The 22,974-nt window shown below is 42.6% G+C and overlaps 1 protein-coding gene across 1 annotated transcript in view; it reads left to right on the top strand.

Moving 5' to 3' along the window:
* The window catches only part of MROH2A (maestro heat like repeat family member 2A), an 81,290-nt gene that overhangs the window by 33,083 nt on the left and 25,233 nt on the right, over positions 1-22,974 (top strand). The window contains exons 13-28 of the mRNA XM_070735067.1: positions 39-149; positions 1,122-1,260; positions 2,022-2,062; positions 3,568-3,709; positions 4,788-4,840; positions 4,927-5,034; positions 7,746-7,865; positions 9,453-9,575; positions 11,557-11,715; positions 12,298-12,429; positions 13,472-13,551; positions 15,948-16,056; positions 16,767-16,874; positions 18,016-18,120; positions 19,379-19,496; positions 21,906-22,027. Coding sequence (XP_070591168.1) covers positions 39-149; positions 1,122-1,260; positions 2,022-2,062; positions 3,568-3,709; positions 4,788-4,840; positions 4,927-5,034; positions 7,746-7,865; positions 9,453-9,575; positions 11,557-11,715; positions 12,298-12,429; positions 13,472-13,551; positions 15,948-16,056; positions 16,767-16,874; positions 18,016-18,120; positions 19,379-19,496; positions 21,906-22,027 — 1,770 coding nt within the window. The remainder of the gene's footprint in view (positions 1-38; positions 150-1,121; positions 1,261-2,021; positions 2,063-3,567; positions 3,710-4,787; positions 4,841-4,926; positions 5,035-7,745; positions 7,866-9,452; positions 9,576-11,556; positions 11,716-12,297; positions 12,430-13,471; positions 13,552-15,947; positions 16,057-16,766; positions 16,875-18,015; positions 18,121-19,378; positions 19,497-21,905; positions 22,028-22,974) is intronic.

The raw sequence follows: 22,974 nt of genomic DNA, 5'->3' as shown, positions 1-22,974 counted from the left end.
ACCCTGGGTATGGCTAGATATCCGATTTTCTCTTTCAGACACAACCAACATGGAATCTTCCTTTGGGAGGTTTAAAGGAGAAGGCAATAGAGAGAATCAGCGTGGATCTTCTTCATTTCGCTATAATTTCAGGAAGAGGTGCAAGTCAGGTAAGAAGCCCATTAAGATTAAGCTAGCCATGTTTCATTTATTTGCAATCATTTGTCTTGGGTTTTGCTTCATTCATGTCATGGTGGTGGTGTTCATATACAGTGTTCCCTCGTTTTTCGCAGGGGATGCGTTCTGAGACCACCCGCGAAAGTCGAATTTCTATGAAGTAGAGATGCGGAAGTAAATACACTATTTTTGGCTATGAACAGTATCACAAGCCTTCCCTTAACACTTTAAACCCCTAAATTGCAATTTCCCATTCCCTTAGCAACCATTTAGATTATTACTCACCATGTTTATTTATTAAAGTTTATTTTAAAAAATATTTATTAAAAGCAGACGAAAGTTTGGCGATGACATATGACGTCATCGGGTGGGAAAAACTGTGGTATAGGGAAAAAACCCGCGAAGTATTTTTTTATTAATATTTTTGAAAAACCGTGGTATAGACTTTTCGCGAAGTTCGAACCTGCGAAAATCGAGGGAACACTGTAAATTCATTCATATAAATTCACATAAATCAGGAGTGTCATAGAAACATAGAAGATTGACGGCAGAAAAAGACCTCATGGTCCATCTAGTCTGCCCTTATACTATTTCCTGTATTTTATCTTAGGATGGATATATGTTTATCCCCAGGCATGTTTAAATTCAGTTACTGTGGATTTACCAACCACGTCTGCTGGAAGTTTGTTCCAAGGATCTACTACTCTTTCAGTAAAATAATATTTTCTCACGTTGCTCCTGATCTTTCCCCCAACTAACCTCAGATTGTGCCCCCTTGTTCTTGTGTTCACTTTCCTAGTAAAAACACTTCCCTCCTGAACCTTATTTAACCCTTTAACATAAAGTATTTAAATGTTTCGATCATGTCCCCCTTTTTCCTTCTCTCCTCCAGACTCTACATAGAGATTTGATAATGCTAGAGAAGAAGCAGACTGCATTTAATTATGTTTTTCCCCTTTTGGTAGGAATTATGGAAAACATTGCTCAAGTATCTAATGCAGCCACATTACACTGGTTTGGCTACACCTCTGTGCCAAGCCTTGCAGTTCCTAGCTGAACACCGACTGCGGTGGGTTGTTCCAACACATACTGCATTGGAACCAGGTGGGTACCAGTCAGGCCTAACACTGGGCTCCTTCATTCCTTGTAGAGGGAGATAGTAGAAGCGGCCTAGCTGAGGCATCTGAAGTTTTTTTATTTATTTATTTATTCATTTGTCCAATGCACAAATGCATAGGAAGAAAAATAGACATGTGATAATATAAAAGAGGGTGAAAGTGAACTTAGAGGAGATGATATATGAAAGGAAGAGAATATATAAGATAGAGAATATATAAGATAGGTGAAAGAAAGGAAAGATAATTGGACAGGGGACGAAAGGCACTCCAGTGCACTTATTTACTCCCCTTACTGGCCTCTTAGGAACCTGGAGAGGTCAATCGTGGAGAGTCTAAGGGAGAAGTGTTGGGGGTCAGGGGTTGACACAATTGAGTCCGGTAATGAGTTCCACTCTTCGACAACTCGATTGTTGAAATCATATTTTTTACAGTTAAGTTTGGCGCGGTTCGTATTAAGTTTGAATCTGTTGCGTGCTCTTGTGTTATTGCGGTTGAAGCTGAAGTAGTCATTGACTGGAAGGACGTTGCAGCATATGATCTTGTGGGTAATACTTTTTCTAAGACATTATTAAAAATCTTGCAGATTTTCCTGGCTATGAAGTAACTAGCCACCTATAAATGTGTCAGGCTGTCATATTATGAACTGATGCTGCCCACTAGCCATCACTTCATGATTTACTGAAGTTTTGTACTTCTCTGCCATTCCCCCTTTAATTTCTCTCTCTCTTTCTCTCCCCACCTCCCAAGTAGATTCACCAACACCCCAGGGATTGATGGCTCGCCTTATAGTAAGTGATATACCTGCAGGGCCCAGGTTTACCTCTCCTACAACTTCACATGCCTTGCTGTAGAAGCAAAGAGGTTGGGAGACAGAATCTGTGAAGGAAATAGAATGGAATGGAATGGAATAGGAATTGTTTGTTTGTTTGTTTGTTATTTGTTTGTTTGTTTGTTTATTTATTTATTTGTATGTTGTCCCTCTCCGTAGACTCGGGGCGGCTCACAGCATTAATAAACAATATATAACAAATCTAATAATTTAAAAGAAACACTAAAAGCCCCATTATTAAAAGCAAACATACACACAAGCATACCATACATAACTGTATAGGCCTGGGGGAGATGTTTCAATTCCCCCATGCCTGACGGCAAAGGTGGGTTTTAAGGAGTTTACGAAAGGCGAGGAGGGTGGAGGCAGTTCTAATCTCTGGGGGGAGCTGGTTCCAGAGGGTCGGGGCCACCACAGAGAAGGCTCTTCCCCTGGGTCCCGCCAAACGGCATTGTTTAGTTGACAGGACCCGGAGAAGGCCAACTCTGTGGGACCTAATCAGTCGCTGGGATTCGTGCGGCAGAAGGCGGTCCCGGAGATATTCTGGCCCGATGCCAAGAAGGGCTTTATAGGTCATAGAATAGGAATAGAATAGGAATAGAATAGGAATAGAATAGAATTTTATTGGCCAAGTGTGACTGGACACACAAGTTAATTGTCTTAGTGTGTATGCTCTCAATGTACATAAAGAAGGTACATTCATCAAGAATCATAAGGTACAACACTTAATTATAGTCCAGGTACAAATAAGCAGTTCAATCATATTAGGAACCAGTCAATATAAATTGTAAGCATATAAGCAACAAAGCTAAGTAACTCAGTCATTTGTGGGAGGTGGTGGGTGATAGGAACGATGAGAAGATTAATAGTAGTGCAGACTTAGGAGATAGTTGGACAGTGTTGAGGGAACTATTTGCTTAGCAGAGTGACGACATTCGGGGAAAACTATTCTTGTGTCTAGTTGTTGTGGTGTGCAGTGCTCTTTAGCGTCGTTTTGAGGGTAAGAGTTGAAGCAGTTTGTGTCCAGGATGTGAGAGGTCTGGAATCCCTCAATTATATATATTTCACTGTTATATTGTTTCTATTACTGTTGTGAGCCGCAGAGGGGCGGCATACAAATCTAATAAATAATAATAATAATAATAATAATAATAATAATAATAATAATAATAATAATAATAATATAGCTTGAAAGCAGAAGAGAGCAGGTTACATTTTATATTGTTTTTATTTATTTATTTGTCAAGACATGTTCAAGACAACAGGTATAAACATAAACAAAAGCAAAGTAAGTACAGATATAGGTAAATTTGGACAATAGGACTTAACGGAACATTTTGACTTAGTTGGAAACTCCAACTGCTTTTCAAAGTAGTCTTTCAAACATGATTAGAGCAGCATTGGGAAAGGTTTTGAAAAAATTGGATATAAAAATGATGTTCTTTTTATTGTCCTAATTTGCAGGCCCTTGCAGTTTGCCCTTTAGAAGGAGGCGGCCAAGGAATGGCGGCAATTCTCTTGCTAAGTGCTTTGCGCGCAGAATTCTACAAGGGCGTCGGTGAACATTGGTGGGTTGAGCTGCCTCTCCTGGCCCATTACCTGGAAGGTGAGACGAATGAAACCAAAGATACCTTGTCATCTGCAATTTTCTGTATTCTTCTAATGTACTTATTTATTTTTATTTATTTATTTATTTATTTATTTTGTCTAATACACAATGAGGGTTTTAGTGGGTATATATCTATATACACATAGTAAAATACATGATGAAGGTTATAGAAGAGATACTCATAGTAAAATATATCTAAGAAATAATAGAAGATATAGGAATAAAACATATCAATGAAAGAATAGAAGAAGAGATATAGGAATAGAGGAAAGGTATAGGAGATATAGGGGAGCAATAGGACAGGGGACGGAAGGCACTCTAGTGCACTTGTACTCGCCCCTTACTGACCTCTTAGGAATCTGTATAGGTCAACCGTAGATAATCTAAGGGTAAAGTGTTGGGGGTTTGGGGATGACACTATGGAGTCCGGTAATGAGTTCAACAATTCGGTTACTGAAGTCATATTTTTTACAGTCAAGTTTGGAGTGGTTAATATTAAGTTTAAATCTGTTGTGTGCTCTTGTGTTGTTGTGGTTGAAGCTGAAGCAGTCGCCGACAGGCAGGACGTTGCAGCATATGATCTTGTGGGCAATACTTAGATCTTGTTTAAGGCGTCTTAGTTCTAAACTTTCTAGGCCCAGGATTGAAAGTCTAGTCTCATAAGGGAGTGGAGTGGAGGAGTGAAGGGCTCGTCTGGTGAATTATCTGTGGACATTTTCAAGGGTGTTAATGTCTGAGATGCGATATGGGTTCCAAACAGATGAGCTGTATTCGAGGATGGGTCTGGCAAAAGTTTTGTAAGCTCTGGTAAGTAGTATAAGATTGCCAGAGCAGAAACTATGTAGGATTAGGTTACTGTATTTAGTTAATGTGTGAATAGTTTTATGTTTGGAATTCATGGAAGTGATTGCTTCTTAATATGTATTTGGCAAGGTTTATCTCAATAGTTTAGTTAGGTGTCCATCTGGTCCTCATATTTTTATGGTACTTTCTCTCACTTCCAAGGGGCTTTAAAAAGAACCATCTCTCCTCCTGATTCCCTGGGTAATGTTGGTCTCCTATGCTTCTCCCAAAGGCTACAGCAAGTACACATTGCCACCAGCAGCTTGGGAGCAGAAGCTACTGGAGGTAACCTAAAGTGATGTGAGCATGGACATTTCCCATGGTACTGATGCCCTTCTCTAACGGCCTCCATTCTCCTGGTGCCTCCACAGTTCCTGAAGAAATCCTTACAGAGAAACCAGGAAGAAGGCTGGAACCTAATCTTGGGGCAGGAACTCATGAAGCAGATGGGTGTCTATCACAGCTCTTCTAAAGAAAAAGTCAGTGTGATAAATATATTGGTTACGTCCTTCGTAAAAAGGCTAACCTTGTGATGAATACACTAATAGTTATAGTTATAGTTTATAGTTTATTAGATTTGCATACCGCCCCTCTCCGTGAACCTTGTTTGGTTCGCATAGCAAAAGGAGTGTGTGTGGGTCTGCTAGCATGCGTGCACATGCCTACACCACTTCCCTTCCACCAACCCCCACGCATGCACTCATCCCCACACTGTCCCCCGCGCATGTGCACAAGCCTTTCTAAAGCTTCGTAAGTGAAAAAAATGCCCAAATGGGCAAACCGGAAGTTCGGGAAAACGCACTTCCGGTTTGGCGTTGTGCTGTTTTTTGCATTCCAGAGCGTTCAGAGAAGCTTCCTGAAGATCCAGAGTACAAAAAACATCAAAAAGGACAAACCGGAAGTTCGGAAAACACACTTCCGGTTTGCCCATTGTGCTGGGGCTTCAGGAAACTTCCCTGAATAATAATAACAATAATTTATTAGATTTGTTTGCCGTCCCTCTCCAAGAACTTGGGGCGGCTCACAACAATAATAACAATGTACAAATCCAATATTTAAAAACACAATTTAAAAATCCTTATTAATAAAATAATCACACAACCCAATCAAACCAGTAGTTAGGGGAGGTGTCAATTTCCCCATGCCTGGCGGCAAAGGTGAGTTTTCAACAACGTACAAAAGGCAAGGAGGGTGGGGGCGGTTCTGATCTCCGGAGGGAGTTGGTTCCAGAGGGCCGGGGCCGCCACAGAGAAGGCTCTTCGCCTGGGCCCTGCCAGATGACATTGCTTAGTCAACGGGACCCGGAGAAGGCCAACTCTGTGGGACCTAATCGGCCGCTGGGATTCGTGCGGCCGAGACGGTCCTGGAGGTATTCTGGACGGATGCCATGTAGGGCTTTATAGGTCATAACCAACACTTTGAATTGTGACCGGAAACTGATCGGCAGCCAGTGCAGGCCGCAGAGTGTTGATAAAACATGGGTGTACCTAGGGAGGCCCATGATTGCTCTCGCAGCCGCATTCTGCACGATCTGAAGTTTCTGAACACTTTTCAGAGGTAGCCCCATGTAGAGAGAATTACAGTAGTCGAACCTCGAGGTTATGAGGGGCATGAGTGACTGTGAGCAGAGACTCCTGGTCCAAATAGGGCCGCAACTGGTGCACCAGGCGAACCTGGGCAAACGCCCTCCTCGTCACAGCCGAAAGATGGTGCTCTAATGTTAGCTGTGGATCGAGGAGGACGCCCAAGTTGCAGACCCTCTCTGAGGGGGTCAATAATTCCCCACCCCCCAGGGTAATGGACGGACAGATGGAATTGTCCTTGGGAGGCAAAACCCAAGGACAATTCCAGGACAATCCTTCGGACTGCCAAAAACATCACAACAAGTGGAAGTGCTTTTTTCTGAACTTTCTCTGGTTTCTCCATCAGGTGATTTTTTTTGCCTCTGGGGCTTAAGGGAACCTTGCCTGAAGCGTCTGGAGGGTGAAACATCCTTTCACAAGGCCGAAAATCAGCTGGCCGTGCTGGAGCTGAAACATGACTGTGGGTCTTGCCTCCCAAGGACAATTCCATCTGTCCTTCCATTACCCTGGGGGGGGGAATTATTGACCCCCTCGGAGAGGGTCCACAACTTGGGTGTCCTCCTCGATCCACAGCTCACATTAGAGAACCATCTTTCAGCTGTGGCGAGGGGGGCGTTCACCCAGGTTCGCCTGGTGCACCAGTTGCGGCCCTACTTGGACAGGGACTCACTGCTCACAGTCACTCATGCCCTCATCACCTCGAGGTTCGACTACTGTAATGCTCTCTACATGGGGCTACCTTTGAAAAGTGTTCGGAAACTTCAGATCGTGCAGAATGCAGCTGCGAGAGCAGTCATGGGCTTCCCTAGGTATGCCCATGTTTCGCCATCACTCCGCAGTCTGCATTGGCTGCCGATCAACTTCCGGTCACAATTCAAAGTGTTGGTTATGACCTTTAAAGCCCTTCATGGCACTGGACCAGAATATCTCCGAGACCGTTTGCTGCCGCACGAATCCCAGCGACAGATTAGGTCCCACAGAGTGGGCCTTCTCCGGGTCCCGTCAAATAAACAATGTCGGTTGGCGGGCCCCAGGGGAAGAGCCTTCTCTGTGGCGGCCCCGGCCCTCTGGAACCAACTCCCCCCGGAGATTAGAACTGCCCCTACTCTCCTTGCCTTTCGTAAGCTCCTTAAGACCCACCTTCGTCATCAGGCATGGGGGAACTGAGACATCTCCCCCGGGCATATACAATTTATGAATGGTATGTGTGTATGTATGTGTGTTTAGAAAATGGGGGTTTTAAAATATTTTTAAACAGTAATTTAGATTTGTTGTAAATTGTTTTCACTTTGTTGTGAGCCGCCCCGAGTCTGCGGAGAGGGGCGGCATACAAATCTAAATAAATAAATAAATAAATAAATAAACAAACAAACAAACAAACAAACAAACAAACAAAAAGTTCCATGTGCCCTCCAATATGGTTCCATGTCAGCTTTCCCCAGCCTACAGACCCTTCAAACGTGTGGATTTCACCAGCTGTAAATCTTCCACTATTGTGACCATTGTTGAGAACTCTGAAAATTAAAGCCTACACATGGGTTCTGGATGGTCTGGGTTTTTTAGGCCATGTTTAAAGAACCTCCCGCTGTTCCATTTCTCTCCTCCAGGTCTTCCTCTACAAGACTTTAGGAATTGCTCTTTCTGCTACAGAGGATGTAGGTGGAGTGACCCAGCAGCTCCTGCATCTGCTCTTGCATACAGATTACACCGAGGAAGCCCAGAGAAAGGCAAGAACCATAGTCTGCTCCAAACTAATGAGCATTCTAGATTTCTTCTGTTATAACGTTGTGCCTTGCTCATACAGTACATGATTGATTGATTGATTGATTGATTGATTGATTGATTGAGATGTATGTATGTATGTATGTATGTATGTATGTATGTATGTATGCATTTATTTATTTATTCATTCATTCATTCATTCATTTATTTATTGGATTTGTATGCTGCCCCTCTCCGTAGATTCTGGGCGGCTAACAACAGTAATAACAACAGCATATAACAATTAAATATTAAAACAGTTAAAAAACCCTTATTATAAAACAGACATACCATGCATAAAATTGTAAAGGCCTAGGGGGAAAGAGTATCTCAGTTCCCCCATGCCTGGCGGCAGAGGTAGGTTTTAAGAAGCTTACAAAAGGCAAGGAGGGTGGGGGCAATTCTAATCTCTGGGGGGAGTTGGTTCCAGAGGGCCGGGGCCGCCACAGAGAAGGCTCTTCCCCTGGGTCCCGCCAAGCGACATTGTTTAGTTGACGGGACCCGGAGAAGACCCACTCTGTGGGACCTAACTGGTCGCTGGGATTCGTGCAGCAGAAGGCGGTCCCTGAGATAATCTGGTCCGGTGCCATGAAGGGCTTTATAGGTCATAACATGATGACGTTATTTGGTGATCCTAATCCTCTTTCTGACTCTGTATTCTGATGTTCTGGGAATAATATAGCGTTCCACTCCCTATATTATATTTTGATATTATTGGAAGAATATACCTTTTCAAAAGAGGTTTTTGTTGTAAATCATCTGCGACCCCTCACATCCTGGATATAAACTCCTTCACTCAAAACATTGCTATAGAGCACTGCATACCAAGACAACTAGACACAAGAACAGTTTTTTCCCAAATGCCATCACTCTGCTAAACAAATAATTCCCTCACTACTGTCAAACTATTCAATAAGGCTGCATTACAATTACTATTAATTTTTCTCATAATTCCTATCACCCATCTCCTCCCGCTTATGACTGTAACATTTTGCTTGTACTCTTACGATTTATATTAATATTGATCGTTTCCTGATCGCTTATTTGTACTCTATGACAATCATTAAGGGTTGTACCTCATGATTCTTGACAAATATATCTTTACTTTTAGGTACAATGAAAGCATATACTGTACACCTAAGACAGATTCCTTGTGTGTTCAATCACACTTGGCCACTATTCTATTCTATTCTATTCTATTCTATTCTATCATGCAATGTTCTCTTTTGCTCTATTCTGTCTTTTATTTTGTCACTGGGTTCTGCTTTAGTAAAAGGCCTGTTCTCCCATGCTGCAGAGAAGATATCAAATATTATTAAATCAGAGAAAAGTATCAGAGTAGAACAGAGGTCACACTTGCTGTTAATTTTAAAAAGTCTTTGATTTTGATTTTGATTTTTTTCTATGACGGCAGGGCCTGTAACTGAATGATCCACTTAGCTCAATTTCTCTAGAAGTGAGAAAATGGGAATTTAAAAGATCCTAAAGGGGGAGACTGGATTTGTCAGAGAAGCTCCTATGACTACTGGCTAATTCCTTCTCTTTTCCCTCAGGGCGTTCGCTGGTGTCTGTCATACTGCGCAGAGGGGCAGCTCCCGGCAGTGCTGGAAGCTCTACGTCGCTTTGAGAAAGAGATTTCTGAGGGAAAAGATTTGGCTTGCTTTCAGATTGGCCAGGTTTGGAGATTTATAACCTCATATTATCTTCTTGGCCTTCTTCAGTATTGGGTTGCTACCGGTATGGATGAGGATGGCGCACCGGTAGCTAAAGTTGTGCTGCATGTGCAGCTTCAGCTCTCCTGCATGTATGCGCATCCCAGTATGTTTTTGTTTCTGCGCATAACAAATGTTATGAGGGGATGCGTGTGAGAGAGATTTTGGTATAGGCATACATAACAAAATGTTATGAGGGGATGTATGTGTGAGAGAGATTTCGGTAATTTTTTTATTCTGCGCATGTGCAGAAATAAAAAAATCACTGAAATTTCATTTGCATGCAATCCCCTCATGAAATTTAGCTTCCTGCACATGGACAAAAGCAAAAACATGCTAGGCACATGTGCACATATGCACAACAGAAGCTGTGGGCGCAGCACACTGATAGTGGCAGTAATGGGAATCCGCCCTGGTCTTCTTGATTAGCACCTGAGAAGCTGACCATATAAGAACATGGTGCCCTTTTAAAAGATCTCGCTTAAAGCATGTTTCAGTCAGACTTAGAGTCCAGATGATGCAATAATCATATATGCTACACCAGGCAAAGTTGGCTCTTCTTTGGCTTATGGACTTCAACTCCCAGAATTCCTGAGCCGATCATGCTAGCTCAGGAATTCTAGGAGTTGAAGTCCACATTATTATTATTATTATTATTATTAATTAAATTTGTATGCCGCCCCTCTCCGTAGACTCATGTTATAGAAGAGCCAACTTTGCCTATCCCTGTGCTAGGCAGTGAAGGACTGTAAATTTTTTTTTACTACCACTGTAGGCGTCGCTTATTTTGTGGGTGTGGCTTGGCAGCCATGTGACCAGATGGGAGTGGCTTGACAATCATGGGACTGGGGGTGGCTTAAAGGTCATGTGACTGGCTTAAAGGTGGCCAACTTGATGTCATTCACATTAAGGGGTTGGTTTAGGGTTAGGATGCCTGGCCTCTCCTCACCTCAAAGCAATGCAATTTCCCTGTCTATTTACTATCCAAAATATACTATTTAATTCTATGCATATATGCCATATGTATACATAAATATTACACACAGGCACACAAAAATCTACATTATGTACGTACACACGCACGCACAGTTCTTCTAAAATTGTACACCTCAACCTCATTTACTGTGATAGAAAAAACATACACAGAGCCCAGAAGGGGGGGGGGGGATCAAACATTTTCTAACGGTTCTGCGTACCTGCTAGGCTCCCTTCCACAGGCATCTTCTCTATGTGCTGGCACTACAATTCCCAGAAGTTTTAGCTCATATGACCTTTGGCCTTTGTGTCTGTCTCTTTGGTTTGCCAGCCTAAAAAGACAACCTTCTCCAGCTTGGATTTTAATTTCTTTGATCAGGCTTTTAGAATTCTCAATTTTTTTCCTGTCAGACTCCTGAAAATTTCTCTAGCACCTCTAAACATGAGACTCAAACAAATGGTACTGAAAAAAGAAAAATACTTATTGAGCAAGAAAAACCAAAATTATTTCTGCTAACTTGTCATATTTTCTCTGAAGCAAATTTGGGACCCCAACAGAATATAGTCTGGAGGACAGAAGGAAAAGGGGGGACATGATCGAAACATTTAAATATGTTAAAGGGTTAAATAAGGTTCAGGAGGGAAGTGTTTTTAATAAAGTGAACACAAGAACAAGGGGACACAATCTGAAGTTAATTGGGGGCAAGATCAAAAGCAGCATGAGAAAATATTATTTTACTGAAAAAGTAGTAGATGCTTGGAACAAACTTCCAGCAGATGTGGTTGGTAAATGCACAGAAACTGAATTTAAACATGCCTGGGATAAACATATATCCATTGTAAGATAAAATACAGGAAATAATATAAGGGCAGACTAGATGGACCATGAGGTCTTTTTCTGCCGTCAGTCTTCTATGTTTCTATGTAATATGGCTCTGCCATTAGGGTTGGTCTTCTTCATCATCTGTAGGCCTTGCCTCAGCCAGAGAAAGAACATGTGATGAATACCCTCCTTCTATTATATGGTAGCATGACAATCCGTGTTCCCCAGGAGCAGCTAGTCCCTCATCTGGCCGATGAGATTGTGCCGAGGATCCTACACTATTATATGACACTAAACAATCCAGAGGTGAGGTATTGGCCTTATTGTGCTACCAGGGTAGCAGGATTCTGCTTCATTTAACTGGTGGCATTGGGTTTTGAGAGCATGCTTTTCGGATGAAGGTGGAGAAAATGAGTTCTGGAATCACAGAGTTCTGGAATTACAGGAGGAGACCTGTGTTTACATGCCACCCAGGCCCAGCCCAAATGTTGAATGGATGTTTGCGATAAGCTATTCACCTGCTAGCTACCTTATTGCATTAGGTCATTATGTAAGTAAAAAAAAAGACAATCCCCTAAAAGATATAACATAATTTCATCTATGAAAAAAAATCCTGGTTAATTGGTAGACTATTGTATATATACTGCTTTTTTTTAAAAAGGGAAGACTCAAATAAGACATCCTAGATGGGGGCAGTTCAAATCTCCAGGGGGAGCTGATTCCAGAGGGCTGGGACCCCCACATTACATCCCTGTTTATAAACAACTCTGTTACTCATCACTTACTGAGGGAGGATAGCCCTTAGGTTATCCAGGGCTTCCTCCTTGTTCTTTAATCCAAGTTCCTCTTGGAGTCAGCCTCCATCCTCCTTTTCCCATTTCCATCCAGAGGGCCAATGATGCTGAGCTAGTTCTGAGTTTTGCCCAGTGTGTGTCAGAAATCAGCCTTTCCCTGCAGAGCAAAGAGGGTTCCACTACCTTCCAGCTGCCTCAAAAAAGAGTGTTGCTTGAACTTCTTATGGTAAGTACAATTTGTTTATTTTATTGCAAGTACTTGACTTGATGCTTGCAAAAAGGTCACCTTGAAGGGATATTTTATACTTGGGCTCAGGGGAAATTACTGTAAAGAAATGGGAAGATCACATAAATCCACCATGTGTTTGTTTGTTTGTTTGTTTGTTTGTTCGTTCGTTCATTCATTCATTCATTCATTCATTCATTCATTCATTCATTCATTCATTGGATTTGTATGCCGCCCCTCTCCGCAGACTCGGGGCGGCTAACAACAGTGACAAAAACCAGCATGTAACAATCCAATACTAAACAACTAAAAAAAACCCTTATTATAAAACCAAACATACCATGCGTAAATTGTAAAGGCCTAGGGGGAAAGAATATCTCAGTTTCCCCCATGCCTGATGGCAGAGGTGGGTTTTAAGAAGCTTATGAAAGGCAAGGAGGGTGGGGGCAATTCTAATCTCTGGGGGGAGTTGGTCCCAAAGGGCCGGGGCTGCCACAGAGAAGGCTCTTCCCCTGGGTCCCGCCAAACGACATTGTTTAGTTGATGGGACCCGGAGAAGGCCCACTCTGTGGCACCTAACTGTTTTTTATTCTGGCTGTGACTCTTGCTGGAAAAGAAGGAATAAATGAGGAGAGAGATTAATAGCCACGTTCATCCAGACTGAGGACTGAGTAAATCTGGGATCCAGTGGATGGGTCCAGCAAATAAATCTAGCAGACTCGGTCCTCATTCTTGTTGGGTATTTGGTTGTTATTCATATTCTTAGTATTAGCAAAGTTCAGCTGGCTCTATGTTGGTTGAGGCAGACAGGATTCCCTTGGGTACCATTTGTTGGGGGTCAGGGGAAAGGGAGGGTTTTGCCTTCTCTTTCTGCTCAAGATCCCCATGGACAAATTGGTGGGCCACTCTGTGACACAGAATGCTGGACTTGATGGGCTTTGGCCTGATTCAGCATGGCTCTTCTTATGTTCTTATGTTGTAACAGAAGAATCCCAATCTAAACCATGCTCAATTTATTCCCCTCCTATGCTTTTTGCTCCAGAATATTGTTAAAACAGAGTCCCTGGAAGTGCTTGTAACTCCTGTATGTCAGCAAGTGATGGTTGCTCTTCGGCACCTCAGGCAAGTACCAAGTGCTAGCTATTGATTGATTGATTGATTGATTGATTGATTGATTTGACATCTATGCCGCCCATCTCCATAGACTCTGGGTGGTTCACAACAAGAATGCCCTTCTATTTAAGATCAGCCCTACATGGATCAGTCAGAGCCCAACTAAAGATTGAGGAACCAGATTTCATAGTTTACCTTTAGTTCTGGCACACTAAATGCCTTAAAGGAAAGAAATAAAAACAACATACAGTAATTGAAAGATACAAGCAAAATGGTTATAGTAATAAGTGGGAAGAAATAGATATTAGTAAGGAAGAGAAGAATAATAGTAATACAGCCTTAGTAAATTATTTGATGGTGTTGTGGGAATTTGTTGTTAAGCAGAGCGATGGCATTCAGGAAAAAACCCGTCATATCTAGTTGTTTTGGTGTGCAGTGCCCTATAGCGGTTTTTTTGAGGGTAGAAGTTGAAACAATTTACGTCTAGGATGTGAGGGGTCTGTAGATATTTTCACAGCCCTCTTTTTGACTCGTGCAGTATTCAGATCCTCAATGTAAGGCAGGTTAGTAGCAATTGTTTTTTCTGCAGTTCTAATTATCCATTGAAGCCTGTGTTTGTCTTATTGGGTTACAGAGCCAAACCATACAGTTATGGAGGTGCAGATGACAGACTCAATAATTCCTCTGTAGAACAGTATCAGCAGCTTCTGGAGCAGTTTGAGCTTTCTGAGTTTGCACAGAAATAACTATCTTTCTTGAACTTATTGGATGATGTTTTTGATGTTAGGTTTACATTTTAAGTCTTGAGATATGCTAGCACCTAGAAATATGAAGGACTCTACTCTTGATACTGTGTATTGTAAGAGTTGGTAGTATAGGAGGTTTTCTTTCTTAGCTTATTGGTAACATTGACTATCACTAAATGTTGTATATTTTACTTCTTGATGAATGTATTTTATTCTTCTCACATACACCAAGAGCATATGCACCAAAGACAAAATCCTTTGTGTGTCCAATCACACTTGGCCAGTAAATAATTCTATTCTATTCTATTCTATTCTATTCTATTCTATTCTAGAAACATAGGAGTCTGACGGCAGAAAAAGACCTCATGGTCCATCTAGTCTGCCCTTATACTATTTTCTGTATTTTATCTTAGGATGGATATTTGTTTATCCCAGGCATGTTTAAATTCAGTTACTGTGGATTTATCTACCACGTCTGCTGGTAGTTTGTTCCAAGGATCTACTACTCTTTCAATAAAATAATATTTTCTCATATTGCTTTTGATCTTTCCCCTAACTAACTTCAGATTGTGTCCCCTTGTTCTTGTGTTCACTTTCCTATTAAAAACACTTCCCTCCTGGACCTTATTTAACCCTTTGACATATTTAAATGTTTCGATCATGTCCCCCCTTTTCCTTCTGTCCTCCAGACTATACAGATTGAGTTCATTAAGTCTTTCCTGATATGTTTTATGCTTAAGACCTTCCACCATTCTTGTAGCCCATCTTTGGACCCGTTCAATTTTGTCAATATCTTTTTGTAGGTGAGGTCTCCAGAACTGAACACAGTATTCCAAATGTGGTCTCACCAGCACTCTATATAGTGGGATCATAATCTCTCTCTTCCTGCTTGTTATACCTCTAGCTATGCAGCCAAGCATCCTACTTGCTTTCCCTGCCGCCTGACTGCACTGTTCACCCATTTTGAGACTGTCAGAAATCACTACCCCTAAATCCTTTTCTTCTGAAGTTTTTGCTAACACAGAACTGCCAATACAATACTCAGATTGAGGATTCCTTTTCCCCAAGTGCATTATTGGAAACATTAAACTGCAGTTTCCATTGCTTTGACCATTTATCTAGTAAAGCTAAATCATCTACCATACTACAGACCCCTCCAGGAATATCAACCCTATTGCACACTTTAGAGTCATTGGCAAATAGGCAAATCTTCCCTACCAAACCGTCCCCTATGTCATTCACAAACATATTAAAAAGAATAGGACCCAGAACAGACCTTTGTGGCACACCGCTTGTAACCTGTCTCTGCTCAGAATACTCGCCATTAACAATAATGGCATTTTATAAATAAGGAGATGCTGTCAAGAAACCCTTCGCTTTTTAGACATCACATACTGAAGATGTCATAAATGTGGGCATTCACAATAAGGAGGCCCCTACTGATCATAACTGGCATCAGTTGGGTAACGTGGACATGTGAACCAGCACATAAGAGTTTTTGATTGTAGAACCTCTGGTGAGATGTTGATACAGTAAAAGAAAGGAAAGGAAAGCGACTGAGTCAAATAATGGGCCCCAGTGAGAGTCTGCTTTATTTTCCTTCAGGAACTGGGAAGGCCAAGGGACTGCTTTTTAAACAAAGTATTATTTTTTCCTCAGCAAGGTGCCAGAAATGCTGAGCCCTGAGGAGAACTGGAAACTGGCAGAGGCCTGTTTGAGCCACGTCTTTGCTCTTCCTCCTTTGGGGGTTGCAGAAGATGCCAGTCAGGTAATTTATTTATTTATTTATTTATTAGATTTGTATGCCGCCCCTCTCTGCAGACTCGTAAAAAGACAATATAAACAAATCTAATATTAAAAGTAATTTTAAAAACCTCAATTTAAGGAACCAATCATACATACAGACATACCATGCATAAATTTTATAAGCCTAGGGGGAAGGGAATATCTCAATTCCCCCATGCCTGATGACAGAGGTGGGTTTTAAGAAGCTTACGAAAAGCAAGGGGGGTGGGGGCAACTCTGATATCTGAGGGGAGTTGGTTCCAGAGGGTCGGGGCCGCCACAGAGAAGGCTCTTCCCCTGGATCCCGCCAAACGACATTGTTTAGTCGACGGGACCCGGAGAAGGCCAACTCTGTGGGACCTAACTGGTCGCTGGGATTCGTGCAACAGAAGACGGTAATAGTAATAATAATAACAATAGAGTTGGAAGGGACCTTGGAGGTCTTCTAGTCCAACCCCCTGCTTAGGCAGGAAACCCTACACTAGGATTATCCAACATCTGCTTAAAACCTTCCAGTGTTGGGGCATTCACAACTTCTGGAGGCAAGCTGTTCCACTGATTAATTTTTCTAACTGTCAGGAAGTTTCTCCTTCGTTCAACTCCTCCTCCTTAGTAGCTGTGGGTTGAGTGAGAGGTCTTTATAATCCCCTGCTTTTTCTCTATGACTAAGTGCTATTGTCTTCTGTATTTCAGCCTATATATACTGGTACTTTGACTTCCTTGTCACAGTTGATGGAGACCTTATTGGAGCCAGGATCAGGAGAGAATGACTTTTCAGACTGGTTCCAGCAGATCTTCCAGGTGAGGTGGACAGAAGAAATTCATGTTTATTTAAATAACGCTGCCTCTGATTTTAAAAAAAAAAAACTTATAGTGTCATTAAGACTAGCAGTAATTTAGGCCTCCATTAATTTATGTAGTTTGCTTTTAAAACAATTTAAAGCTCTATGACAGAAAATTTCTACATGTTATCTAAAGCAGTGATTTTCAACCTTTTTTGACCTGCGGCACATTTTTTACATTTACAAAATCCTGGGGCACACCACCAACCAAAATTACACAAAATGACACTCTAACAAAGTACATCTACAAACTCTGGAGAAGGTGCAAAAAAGAGCAACCAAGATGATTAATGGATTGGAAACCAAGACTTGCAAAGAGAGACTGAGGGAACTGGGCATGGATAGCCTAGAGAAAAGGAGGGCCAGATGATAGCAATCTACAAGTATATGAGGAGATGTCACAGAGAGGAGGGGATCACTTTATTCTTCAGGGCACCAGAGGGCCGGACGAGGAACAATGGCTGGAAGCTGACCAAGGAGAGATTCAACTTGGAGATAAGGAGGAACTTCCTGACGGTCAGAGCGATCAACCAATGGAACAACCTACCAGAGGACGTTGTGAACTCCAACACTCTGGACATTTTAAAGAGAAGATTGAACTGTCATTTGACTGGTGTACTATAGGGTTCCTGCTTGTGCAGGGGGTTGAACTTGATGGCCTTCATGGTCCCTTTCAACTCTAACAAGAAAGAAAGAAAGAAAGAAAGAAAGAAAGACAGAAAGAAAGAAAAAATTAAATTAAATTAAATTAAATTAAATTAAATTATAAAGTAAAGTAAAGTAAAATAAAATAAAATAAAATAATTATCCAAATCTTATACATATAGTTAATAATATAGTTTCTAAATGTATTTATACTCACTTAGTGTGGTACCGGGGCCTGTTTCAATGAACACAAAAGGGATATCCTGGCAGGAATGGTAGTTAGGGGACCCATGTTTAATTTCCCTATGGCACACCTGACCATGTCTCACGGCACACGTTGAAAAACACTGATCTAAAGAAACACAACTTTTTATTGGTGCTAACTCTCGTTGTATTTAATTTCGGTGAATAAACCTTGATTCTAATGATGACGTAGCCTTCCAACTCCTCCACAGCTCTTGAGCTACTGGCTGGTGTCGGAACATGAATGGGAGCGGGCTCGGGCTATGCAGCTTGGGGTCCATCTATTGAAAACTCATTGCCAGAGGACTAACACTTATGTGAGTATGGCCCAGCATCTGTCAGGTGAAGCTTGGTCCAGCAAACTATTCCCAGGGTGTATGTACCCTTATACTGTGTGCTGGGGGCAATATCTCCACGAAGATTTGTCCAGGTTTTGTAAAAGTAGCTTTTGGGAATTGTTACTCCCAGCAAACTAGCAAACTACATTGGCCGCCGATCATTTTCCGGTCACAATTCAAAGTGTTGGTAATGACCTTTAAAGCCCTACATGGCAGTGGACCAGAGTACCTCCGGAACCGCCTTCTACTGCACGAATCCCAGCGGATGATAAGGTCCCACAGAGTTGGCCTTCTCCGGGTCCCGTCGACCAAACAATGTCGTTTGGCGGGCCCCAAGGGAAGAGCCTGCTCTGTGGCGGCCCCAGCCCTCTGGAATCAACTCCCCCCAGAGATTAGAACAGCCCCCACCAGTGTTCCCTCTAATTTTTTGGGGGGGTGGGCGGAAAAGTATAGTGTCTGAGCGGCAGTCCCTTCAGGACTGGGCGGCACAGAAATATTAAATAAATAAATAAACAAACAAACAAACAAAAAACCCACCCTGTTTTGCCTCAGAGAATTTCAAAATAAAATACTGTACTGTGTGTCTATAACAGTGAACTAATAATAGGGCAACTCTATCAATATCAAAATGCCACTTAAATAGTTGAGCTAGTTTCAAACTAGATTTTGATTTTCTTTCCTTCTTCCTTACTCCCATTCTTTTTCTTTCTCTTTTCCTTCCTCTCTTTTTTTCTATCTGTTTCTCTCTCTTCCTCTCTTCCTCTCTCTCTCCTTCCCTCTCACTCTTTCCCTCTCAGCATCTGGGCAGGTTTGGAAAACTCTGAGTTGATGATGATTTTTAAGTGAGCGATTGCTCACTGCTCAGCTTAGAGGGAACTATGGCCCCCACCCTCCTTGTCTTTCACAAATTACTTAAGACCCACCTATATCGCCAGGCATGGGGGAACTAAGACATCTCCCCCAGGCTTTTATATTTTATGTTTGGTATGTATGTGCTGTATGGTTTTAATTGCTGGGGTTTTATATATGTTTTTTAATATTGGATTTGTTTTACTGCTATATTGTTTTATTATTGTTGTGAGCCACCCCGAGTCTTCGGAGAGGGGCGGCATTCAAGTCCAATAAATTATTATTATTATTATTATTATTATTATTATTATTATTATTATTATTATGTAAGATTAACCAAATTTTAGGAAACCATTGCCATTTTATATATAAAAATAATCTTTCACAGATCTCTCAGAACCGGTTAAGCCACTTAATGGCACTGTTGGGTCCTTTCACTTATGACACACTGGGCACCATTCGTCATAGTGCTGCTACTTGCATTCGACTCCTGCTGAACATCCAAGGTGAGTTTAACAATGCAAGAGCTCTGCATGTGTCAACTTACATAGGATTGTGGCCTCAATGAATGAACCATTTGGCCATCTCAAGCCACTGACTAGACCCGTGATGGTGAACCTATGGCACAGGTGATATGTGGAGTCATATCTGTGGGCCCATGAGCTTTTGCCCCAGCTCAGCTTTAGCACGCATGCGTGCACCGGCCAGCTAATTTTTGACTGGCTCTACCCAGCCGCCCTTCCTCTCCCAGGAGTCTTCATGCAACCTATTTTGGATACCAGGTAAGTACAGGGCTTATGTGGAGGCCTTGTGAGACCATTTTTGCCTTCCAGAGGGCCTCCAGGGGGGTGGAGATGGCTGTTTTCACCCTCTGAAGGTTGCAGGAAAGCCTCTGAAGTTGAGGGAGGGCAAAAAACAGGGGTACCAGGCCCACCAGAAGTTGGGGACAGGGCCGTTTCTGACCTCTGGAGTGCCTTTGAGGGGTGGGGGAGCTTTTTTCACCCTCCCCAGGCTCCAGGAAAGCCTCTGGAGGGTGACAAACGAGCCCACTGGGCCCACTGGAAGTCAGGAAATGGGCCATTTGCAGCTTTTGGAGGGCCTCTGGTGGGGCAGGTGATGCCGTTTTCACCCTCCAGAAGCTCCAGGAAAACTTCTGGAGGTGGAGGAAGGTGAAAAATGGGTGTACTGGGCCCACCAGAAGATGAAAAAGGGCCATTTCTGGTTTCCAGAGGGCCTCCATGGGAGCACGGGAGGCCATTTTCACCCTCCAGAGGCTCCAGGAAAGCCTCTGGAACAGGTGGAGGGTGAAAAACTGGCCTACCAGGCCCACCAGAAGCCGGGGAATAGGCCATTTCAGGCCTCCAGCAGGCCTAGGAGGGTGGAGGAGGCAGTTTTCATCCTTCAGAGGCTTCAGGGAGGCCTGCTAGGCCCAAAATGGGGTGCGGGGGGTCATGCACTCATGCATGGGGGAGCGGAGGGGTAATATCTATGGGACCGCTTTCTGCCGCACGAATCTCAGCGACCGGTTAGGTCCCACAGAGTTGGCCTTCTCCGGCTCCCGTCGACGAAACAATGTCATCTGGTGGGACCCAGGGGAAGAGCCTTCCCTGTGGCCGCCCCGACCCTCTGGAATCAACTCCCCCCAGAGATTAGGACTTCCCCCACCCTCTTTGCCTTTCGCAAGCTCCTCAAAACCCACCTCTGCCATCAGGCATGGGGAAATTGATTCCCCTGGGCCATTTCCACTTTATGTATAGACTGTATGAGATGTATGATTGTTTTTATGTTAAGGGTTTCAAACTGTTTTAAATATTGGATTTGTACTGTTTTGTTGTTGTGAGACGCTCCAAGTCCTCAGAGAGGGGCGGCATACAAATATAATAAATAATAATAAAATAATAATAATAATAACACATGCATGAGTGATGGGTGGGATAGCGCAGGGAGTCGTGCACACATGCTCAGGGGGCATGGGACACGGGGAGTGGGGGAGCATTGAATTATGAGTGTGGGCAATTGCGCTTTCAGCATCCAAGGGAAAAAATGTTTGCCATCACTGGACTAGATTAGTTGAATTCTGTATAGGGCCCCTGTTCAAAAGAAATAGTTCTTGGCCTATATCCCGTTTGTTCAGCAACCATTCAAAGTTACAAGATTGTTGAAAAATTGAACCTATGACTGGTTCTCACACTTAACAATCATCGTAACATCTCCATGGTGACATGATGAATAATTGGGTGCTTGAGTGACCAGCTCACACCAGCTTCTCTTAGCGATGGAAATACTGGTCCATTGCTTCATTGTCCTTCCCCTGATTGTAGGGAGATAACGTTTTCAATTTTTGTTACATCCTTGCTATACAACTAAAACTTACTGGGGAATTTTTATAGCTACAACATGGAATAAATAGAGCACAGTATTCAGCCAATTCCTTCATGGCACCGGACCACGAATCCCAGCAACCAGTTAGGTCCCATAGAGTTGGTCTCCTCCGGGTCCCGTCAACTAAACAATGGCGTTTGGTGGGACCCAGAGGAAGAGCCTTCTCTGTGGCGGCCCCGACCCTCTGGAGTCAGCTCCCTCCAGAGATTAGGACTGCCCCCACCCTCCTTGCCTTTCGTAAACTCCTTAAAACCCACCTCTGTCGTCAAGCGTGGAGGAACTGAAACATCTCACCCTGTCTATGTAGGTTTTTTGTGTGTGTATGATTTGACTGCATGTATGTTTTTTATATATTGGGGTTTCTTGTTTTTTAGATTTTTAAAAATGTATTATTGTTATTTTAGATTCTAACTATTAGATTTGTCATTGTATATTGTTTTTATCATTGCTGAGAGCCGCCTAGAGTCTACGGAGAGGGGCGACATACAAATCTAATAAATCAAATCAAATCAACTCCTTCTTTATTCCTTTAGGAGGCACCAATATGCGTGAGACCAAAGTGCGTGTCAACCCACAGCGATTGTATTGCATTCAAAGGGACCTTCAAAGCGAGAGTGCCGAGACCATGCACGCTGCCTCTCTCCAGCTGGCCAAAGTACTAAAAAAAATGGACAGGTTCTTGTGGGTGACTGCACATTGTGTGCATGAATATCTCTAGAGATTTGGACCACTGCCACAGTGGCTATTGCTAGAGATTCTGGGGACCGACTTTCACACACTGGGATATCGTAGAGCAGGCTGCAGCCACAGCCGAAAAGCTGCAAAAGTGTTTACTACCACACTGTGGGCATGGCTTATTTTGTGGGTGTGGCTTCCTGGTCATGTGCCCAGGTGGGAGTGGCTTAAAGGTCATGTGACTGGCTTAAAGGTGGCCAACTTGACGTCACTCATGTCAAGGTTTAGGGTTAGGGATTAGGGTGCCTGGCCTCTCCTTGCCACAAAGAGATACAATTTATTTATTTATTTATTTATCTATCTATCTATCTATCTATCTATCTATCTATTTATTTATTTATTTATTTATTTATTTATTTATTTATTTATTTACTATTACTGAACATCCAAAGTATACTATTTAATTCTATGTATATATATGCCATAGATATATTTACATATTACACACAGGGATACAAAAATATACATAATCTACTATAGAGTGGTATTATTATCTCTCTGGGATACACTCCAAGACCAGAGAGGTAATAATACCACTCTATAAGGCCCTGGTCAGACCGCACCTGGAGTATTGCATCCAGTTCTGGTCACCACACTTCAAAAATGATATAGAGACTCTAGAGAGGGTGCAGAAAAGAGCAACTAAAATGATAAAGGGACTAGAGACCAGGTCATACGAGGAAAGGTTGCTGGAACTGGGCATGGATAGTCTAGTAAAAAGAAGGGCTAGGAGGGACATGATAGCTGTATACAGGTACTTGAGGGGTTGCCACAGAGAGGAGGGGGACACACTGTTTTCCAGGGCAGCAGAGGGCCGGACGAGGAACAACGGTTGGAAACTGACCAAGGAAAGATTCAACCTGGAGA

This window comes from Erythrolamprus reginae, chromosome 1 (assembly GCF_031021105.1).
Source record: "Erythrolamprus reginae isolate rEryReg1 chromosome 1, rEryReg1.hap1, whole genome shotgun sequence".
NCBI lineage: Eukaryota > Metazoa > Chordata > Lepidosauria > Squamata > Dipsadidae > Erythrolamprus > Erythrolamprus reginae.
Note: the sequence above shows the minus strand (reverse complement) of the source record. Positions and strands in the feature narration are given on the sequence as shown.